This window comes from Arachis ipaensis, chromosome B1 (assembly GCF_059453495.1).
Source record: "Arachis ipaensis isolate K30076 ecotype BB chromosome B1, ASM5945349v1, whole genome shotgun sequence".
NCBI lineage: Eukaryota > Viridiplantae > Streptophyta > Magnoliopsida > Fabales > Fabaceae > Arachis > Arachis ipaensis.
The window spans coordinates 78,427,394-78,435,990 of record NC_142436.1 but is presented as its reverse complement, the minus strand read 5'-3'; the positions used below and the strand labels follow the sequence as shown (position 1 = coordinate 78,435,990).

General features: G+C 36.0%; 1 protein-coding gene across 1 annotated transcript; it reads left to right on the top strand.

Annotated features, from left to right (window-relative positions):
* The first annotated feature begins 5,510 nt into the window (after positions 1-5,510).
* On the top strand, positions 5,511-8,268 carry LOC148577188 (uncharacterized). Its single transcript, XM_088502856.1, has 4 exons — positions 5,511-5,771; positions 5,815-5,902; positions 6,071-7,192; positions 7,472-8,268. Exons 1-4 carry the CDS (start codon positions 5,511-5,513, stop codon positions 8,266-8,268), a joined length of 2,268 nt encoding a protein of 755 aa, XP_088358982.1.
* Positions 8,269-8,597: the final 329 nt, after the last annotated feature.

Sequence of the window (8,597 nt, the reverse complement as noted above, 5' to 3'; positions counted from 1 at the left end):
AGCTTCTTCAAGGGTCTTTTTTATGTGGAGTGACCCTCTGCAAAATTATCCAGAGACATTCTGGCGGTCTCAGAAACTCCATCATAGAATATCTGCAACTGAATCTAGTCTGAGAACATATCAAGGAGACACTTCCAGAGTATCAACTTGTATCTCTCCCAGGCTTCATAGAGAGACTCACCTTCTTTCTGCCAGAAGGTTTGAACGTCTATTCTCAGCTTAGTCAGCCTCTGAGGTAGAAAGAACTTGGACAGAAATCTGTTAACCACCTTATCCCAAGTGTCCAAGCTCTCCTTGGGCTGAGTGTCAAACCACTATTTAGCTCGGTCCCTTATAGCAAATGGGAATAGACATTAAGATAAACTCCATTTTTCTTCATAGTGTCACAGATTTACAGGAAATTAGATATGAACAAGTTTGGGTTTTTCTACGGGAGTCCGTATAACTGGCAATGCTGCTGCACCAAAGAGATCAACTGAGGCTTCAGCTCAGTTATTAGCAGCAACAGGAGATACAACAATGCTATTCTCATAAAAATCAGGAGTGGAGGCAGCGTATGAGACAAGTGTTTTCCTCGGTTGTTCAGGCATATTAGGAGGATTAACAACATTGACATTAACTGCATTGTTGTTATTGTTGAGCTCCATAGTGGACTCTTCAACTTTCTTATCAAACTTGTTACTGAGGTTCTCAGCAGCTTTATAAGCCCTAGCTTGCTGTAAATGCCTTTCCAAGGTTCTCTCAATTTCAGGATCAAAGTCTAAAAGAAGTTCTTTGTTCCTGTTCCTGCTCATAAATAATAGAAAACAAAGAAAAGGTAAAAATCTCTATGTCAGAGTGCAGAGAATTTTCAGTGAGGTATCCTGTGTAAAAGAAATAAAATAAGATAAACTGCACAAATAACACTAAAAATTTTGAAAATCAACAAAGAAAATAAACCACTAAATTCGAAAATAATGAAAAGAAAGTTAATCAGGAAAAATAAAATAAAATTACTAAGGGGACACCAAACTTAATTTCAGAAACTAAGATTGAATAAAAGTTAAAAACTAAGAACGCCTAATCTAAGCAATCAAACAACGGTTAGTTGTCAGTCACAGTCAATCCCCGACAACGGTGCCAAAAATTTGGTGCAGATTTTCCAATCCAAAACTTACCGACAAGTGCACCGGGTCGTACCAAGTAATACCTCAGGTGAGTGAGGGTCGATCTCACGAGGATTGATAAACTGAGCAATAATAGTCGAATTAATCACTTAGTCAGGCAGGAAGAAAATGGTGTTTTGAGGTTCAAAAGCATTAAAATACTAAAGTAAAGAGCGAGACAAGCAAAAGTAGAATGGCTGTGAAATGTATGTGAGAAGATAGTTAAGGTTTCGGAGTTATTTATTCTTCCGGATTAAGTTTTCTTACCAACTATTTTAATAATGCAAGATTCATTTCATGGCAAACTGTAATTGACTAAACCCTAATTCCTTAGTGATTTAGTCTCCTCTAACCTAACCAACCGCCAATTTCTTAGTCTCTTAATATAGATTAGAGGGTTATATTCAGTTCTAGTTTATTAGCCACAAAGACCCTAATTACCTAAATATAAGAGGATTATATGCCACGTATCCTGTTAAGTCCAAGTAATTAGCAGTTTAGGAGGAATTTACTTTCAAGCTAGTATTCAAGTGAGATAACTTTTTCAAGAATCAATAAGAATTCATATAAAACAAGAGTTATTCTTTCAATATACCCAGATTCATAAGATGAAGAACGAAAGTAATCCTTGAAATTGAATCAATACATTGATTAAAATAGAATGATAATAGTGTTAATCCATAGAAATAAACAGAGTTTCTAATCTTAACCATGGAGGTTTTAGTGGCTCATGACTCAAAGAGAAAACTAGGATTCAGAAAATGTGAAAGTGCGTAAGAGAGAAGATCCCCCGAAAGGCCAAATCTTTTTCCTTTTATATCTAACCTAATTTTATTTGAAACTAAAATAAAAAATAAAAAATAAATTCTAAACCTAAAAAATTTTGTTTGTAAATAAAAATAACTAAACCAAAATAAAATATAATAATTAAAAGCCAAATCCAACTAAAGATGCTCCTTTAGTAAAGTTTGATCCGCATAGCTGGCGTTAAACGCCAGGCTTGGCGTTTAGCGCTCTAGGGGGCAGAAAGTCTCCTTTTAATTCTAGCTTGCTGGTGCTAAATACCGAGCTTGGCGTTAGGGGTGAGCACGGGTAGCGGGTACCCGATTACCCATCCGAATCCGAACCGAACCAATTAAATTGGTTCTGGAACCAACGGGTAATCGGGTTCAACCCGAATCAAACCGATGGTCTTTGTTATTGATTGGTTCGGGTATCGGTTCTAGGAGTGCGGAACCCGAACCAACCCGCGAACCGGATCATATATTAATTAAATAAAAAAATAAAAAATATATATATGACTTTTTTATTAGGCAAAGATTATTCACTATTAATATGTTTGGATTTTAATGAGTTTAATTTTTTATGTGTTTGGTGTTTAACATGTTTGGATTATTTCTATTGATGTTACATGTTTATTGTACTTGTTGAATTTTTAAGATAAAAATTTGATTTTTTTTTATGAATTTCAAAGTCATCGGGTATCCAATTACCCGAACCGAACCAATCCGTTCTTAATCGGTTTGGTTTGGTTCGGATACATGTACAAAAAAACACAAATCCAAACCAAACCAAACCAATTATATTTTGATCAGTTTGGTTCTAATTTTATCATGAATCCGAATCAAACCGACCTGTACTCACCCCTACTTGGCGTTTAGCGCCCTAGTGGGCAGAGAACTTCCTTGCATTTCTGAGTTGCTAGCGCTAAACGCCCAGCAAAAACGATAAATTAAAATCCACTTATAATTCAAACACAAATAAAATATAATCAAACTACAACACTATTTTTCACGATCTTGTTTTAAATTATCAACTTCAATACCGTTGTTGTTCATCATAATATATATTCTCAAATTATTGCAAAAAATAAAAAAATAATTTCAATTTATTTTTTCAATTAACACATCATTTTTAAACAACAACAAAATTTATTAGATAATACAATACAAAAATAAAAATAGAATCTTGTAATAAAAATTTTTTATTTTAAGAAACTTACACAATCTAAAACATATATACAAGACAATAAAATAAAATAAAAAATAGAAAAGTAAAATAAATGAAGAAAACAACAAAAAAGAATAAAAAAGAAAAAGTAAAAGAGAAGTGTTTGAAAAATTCTAATTTTTAACATATATATATATATATATATATATATATATATATATATATATATATATATATAATCACCTTTAAAGAAAATGCAATTATAATTCAATGTGAAATTGTTGTTTTATTAACAGTTATTAAAGAATTGCAAATTCTTGATAATATGTCTAGCTATCTATCTATAGTAATATTCCAAATCAGTTCTTACAAAATTTTTAATAAGATATTTTAATTTTCAATAAATTTTAATTACCAAATCACTTTTTAAATATTTATTTAGTTAGATAAATCATCCTCACATCAAATTATTCGTCTAAAGGAATTACTTTAAAAATTTTAAAAATTTTTAGGGACTAACATATTATTGTTAAATAACAATAGGGACTAATTTTTTTAATTTTTTTTATCAAAATTTGACGTGAAAATTAATATGTTTAACAAAATAAAAAATTATATACTAATTTTTAGAAATAAACCGTGTGATTAAACATTGTTTGTGGACTAATTTAACGTATTACTCATTAGTACATAATTGAGTAACCTGTGAAATATACATGTTGGATAAAATGAACTAGTTTGAAACCAATTAAATTTCATCGGTATTTGGAGGGAGGCCAGAAAATAGGAGAAGGCAATATTAATAGTTATATTTTTAACATTACCTTTTAAATAAGAGTCAATATAAAGCTCTAATACTATGTTATGAAATCACTCATCTCAAAAAATTAAATTGACTGGAAAAAGCAACATTAATAGTTATATCTCTAACAAAAAACATAGTCGATAGAATTTTGTTTTGACTTGTTTGATATTGTTATGTTTTATTTGTTTGACATTCCTTTTTTGTACATTTGTTATTTTGTTATTTGACATTGTAGTTGATTATTTTAATTAAAAATAATATTTAATTTTCATTAATTATGAGTTAAATATTGGTTCTCAATATATATGTTGATTCTGATATAGCAAGTTATAGTAACGACATTGTATATAGACATTTTTAAAAAATAAAAAAATTATTTTTTTATTATTGTAAGATTTATTATAGAAAAAATCTAACTGTAACTAGCGGCAAATTCAAAAAAAAATTGACAATAAATAATTACTGACGAGTTTTATACCATCTGTTTTAGTCTAACAAAAAATTTAACAATAAATTTGTTGCTGTCAAATTTTATTAGAAATTTCGCTAGTAAATTTGATTGTACTTGATGAGTTTTTGAAGTGAGAGCATATTAGATCATGTTAGTGTATTTTTTGTGACTGGACCCGAACCAATTCAAGTCTATCAATTTCAGATTGGATTGATTTGGGTAATCGGATACCTATTTAGAATTAAATTTGTTAGAAAAATAAAGAATGGAGAAATGGGAAAAAGAAAAAAAGAATGATGTAACACTGAAAAACAAAAATAAGAAAGAATGGCAAATGAAGTGAGATTAGGATTAGAAATTTTGCTAATAAATCTAACGGTACTTAGTTCAATCGGTCAATCTTTGCTTTTCTTTGGCTTGAATTTAAACATAAACTGGAGCCTGAGTTACCATCCTTTTGGAAAGTGTCACCGATGTCTTCATCATTCACATTAGATGTGACATTGTTGATCATGCCAGGCCTGTTTTCATTCTACATATTTGGTAAAAAAAATCATGTTTCCTAAAATAGACGTCTATCATGTGTCTGTTTTTTTCACAATGAATATAGTATTTGGAGTTCCTGTCCCCTTTTTCATATGTGCCTCTACCAGTTCTGCCTTGGCCTCTGTAAGAAAGAGAATAATAGAATTGGGTGGGAGTGAGCACTCTAATGCAAACCATGCTACTAAAGGGAAGTTAGTTATAGAGCAGAAACACGTGGCTGCTGACCCACTTTCTGCAGACGTGCGTAGAAGCATGAGAGGACGCATCATAAATACCAAATGGAAGGATTATGAAAGATAGCTAAAGCCTAGTATGGTGCTATTCTATCTTCTGTTCCTCCCTATTCTAGTTACATAATACTCATTGTTCTGTTCTAATTAATTCTTCTTCTTACCCAGGTCCTCACGCAAGATCAGAATTTGATGCGTTCCTTTTCCTTGCTTCACTTAATTCTTCTTAGTCCAATCACTGTTCATTGTTCTTTTTCTTGTCTTCAAGTAATACTTTCAACTCATATAGCTCCAAGTTCCTTGTAATTAAATTCTAATTCATCAATACAACATCACTTTTCCTTTGCGTTATTAAGTACCTTCCATTTGGTGCTTTCATTGTCATGGCAGACAACACCAAAATGAAGGGTTTGGAGGCCGACATCAAGAAGCTGTTCCAGATGATGGAGTCGATGATGGAGGATAATAGATTTGAGCGTGCTCGATTGAAGGAAGCAACGGATCTGAAATTCGAGTCTCTCCAAGCCTCCATTTCCCAAATCGCTAATGAGTCTTCTCAAGCTCGCTCGGTTGTCTTGGGTTCTCATCATGGCGCGAACTCCAGAGGGGATCATTCTTGGCGCGGAGCTGCGCAACCCAGGAAGGTAAACTGCGACTTGGCCAAATTTGACGGATCTGATGCCTTAGCTTGGATTTTTTTTTGTTGATCAATATTTTGAGTTCTTTCGGGTTCCCGAAGAGGAACAAGTGGGTCTAGCTGCAATGCACATGTCAGGTATGGCAATTCCCTGGTTTTAGATGACGCAACGTACATTCTCCTTTTGTTCTTGGACCCAATTGAAGAGATCAATTGAAATTGAGTTTGGTCCTTCACTGTTTGAATCACCGAGAGAACTTCTTTTCAAACTCCAACAACGAGGGACGGTTTCCGATTATTAAGCAGAATGTGTGGCATTGGCTAACCGATCCCACATTGAGCCCCTGGATGCGTTGAGGGATTGTTTCATTAGCGGGTTACATCAGGATATTAGGCGCGAGGTCAAGGCGCAATGCCTGCCTTCCTTGATGAGGGCCGTGAGCTTGGCCCGTTTATACGAGGATAAGTTCTCACCCAACCCGACTACCACTACGGTGCCGGCCTCGTTCCGCTCTGTTAACCCTCAGACATTGGCTCTAACTCAACTTAAGCCTTCTCTACGTGCAGGCTCTCCTCCATTACTACCAGCGCCATCACCACGATCCTCCACTTCTTCTCTATGGAATCCGAGTCGCAGGTCATCCTCAGCTGAAATTCAGGCTAAGAGGGCCAAAGGCTTGTGTTATTGGTGCGGTGAGAAATACACGACTCTCCATAAATGCCCAAATAGACACTTCATTTTATTTCAGCTTGAAGAAGACGAAGCCCCTGATGGGGAACAAAAAGCTGCAATTGAAGAGGAAGTAGATCCCTTCCTTCAGACCCTTGAGCAACAAGTAACTGACCATCACCTATCCTACAATGCCATGCATGGTACCTCTGGTTCATCCACAATCCGAATTAGAGCTCTCCTTCAAGGATTGGAGGTTCGAGCTCTATTGGATAGAGGCAGCTCTGATAGTTTCCTCCAGCCTCGAATAGCCAAATTCTTGAACGTTCCAGTGCAACCTGCCCTTGGTATGAGGGTGACAGTGAGAAATTTTGGCATCATGGATGTTGAGGGTTATATCCCTTCTCTGGAGGTCACAATGAGTGGGTGCAAAGTCACTATTCCACATGTCTTTGTGCTACATGTGGCTGGAGGTGACTTGGTGATTGGTTCTCCTTGGCTCAAGCAACTGAAAATGCATATTGTGGACTATGATGCTTCTTTTCTTCGATTCCTGCATAATGGTGAGTTTGTGACAGTGCATGGTGAGAAGAACCCCACCCCGAAGCAAGCTCAGTATCACCACATTCGACGTCTTCTCAACACTGATGCAATTGAGGAAGCCTTCACAGTGGAAGTTCAGCAACCTGCACAGAATACAGCCACTCCCCTGCCGTTTTCCCTACCATGGGGCCTACTTTTACTGAACTCCTCCAGAAGTATCAAATAGTATTTCAGCAACCTACAGGGCTTCCCCCACAAAGATTGCATGATCATTTTATTTCCTTGGTAGAGGGGGCAGCACCAATTCGAGTTAGACCGTACCGATACCCTCACCACCATAAGACTCAAATTGAGTTCATGATTCAAGAGATGTTTAAGGATGGCATCATTCAGCCTAGCCGTAGCCCTTTTTTCATCACCAATCCTTTTGGTAAAAAAGAAGGATGGCTCTTGGAGATTCTGTACTAACTACCGTTCTTTGAATAATATTACAGTCAAGGATCGCTTTCCCATTCCCACCGTGGATGAACTTTTGGATGAGTTATTTAGAGCAAAATTTTTTTCAAAGTTGGATCTCAGAGCAGGTTATCACCAGATTTTGGTGAAGCCGGAGGATAGATACAAGACCGCATTCCGCACACACCAAGGACATTACGAATGGCTAGTAATGTCATTTGGATTAACAAATGCACCAGCCACCTTCCAACATCTTATGAATGATATCTTTCAGCCATTCTTGAGAAAGTTTGTCCTTGTCTTCTTCGATGACATATTGATCTATAGCCCTTCCACTTCTCATTACTTAGCACATTTGGAGATCGTGTTACAAACATTACAAAAGGAATCCTTTTTTGCCAAGATGTCAAAATGCGTGTTTTCTGTGTCCAAAATTGACTATCTGGGCCACACCATCACAGAGAAAGGTGTGCACATGGAAAAGGATAAAATTCAGGTCGTAATAGCTTGGCCAACACCTGAGAACCTCAAACAACGTCGGGGATTTCTAGGGTTAACAGGTTACTATCGACGCTTCATCAAAGGCTACGCTTCTCTTGCATCTCCTCTCACAGATTTATTAAAGCAAGATGCCTTCCAGTGGAGCTCAGTTGCTGCTCATGCCTTTGAGTCATTAAAGAAGGCAATTACTTCAGAACCAGTGTTAGCTCTTCCCAACTTCGATCAACTTTTTATAGTGGAAACTGATGCTTCTAGTATGGGAATTAGAGTGGTTCTTTTGCAAGATAAACACCCCATTGCCTTCTTTTCTAAGAAATTATCTACTAACAAATAGCACCAGTCAGCTTATGCCCGGGAATTCTATGCAGTAATTGAAGCGGTAGCCAAGTTCCGCCATTACTTATTGGGGAAGAAATTCATTATACGTATAGATAAGTAGAGCTTAAAGACTCTAGGAGATTAGACCTTCTACACCCCTGACCAGCAAAAGTGGATACACAAGCTCATGGGGTATGACTTTGAGATTCAATATAAACCTAGTAAGGAGAACACTGCTGCTGATGCCCTTTCTCGCAGCTTCATGGCTGCTTGGTCTTGCCCAAAACCGGAATGGTTTAATACATTGAAGAGCGAAATAGAGGATGACAACGTACTGAGGGAGCT

What these genes read in the sequence shown, in the direction of transcription:
- LOC148577188 (XM_088502856.1), top strand. Translation starts at nt 5,511, where the DNA reads ATGGCAGACAACACCAAAATGAAGGGTTTGGAGGCCGACATCAAGAAG. An exon ending in GAGCTGCGCAACCCAGGAAG is followed by an intron (nt 5,772 to 5,814) that starts GTAAACTGCGAC and finishes CTGATGCCTTAG; the next exon opens with CTTGGATTTTTTTTTGTTGA. An exon ending in TTTACTGAACTCCTCCAGAA is followed by an intron (nt 7,193 to 7,471) that starts GTATCAAATAGT and finishes ATAATATTACAG; the next exon opens with TCAAGGATCGCTTTCCCATT.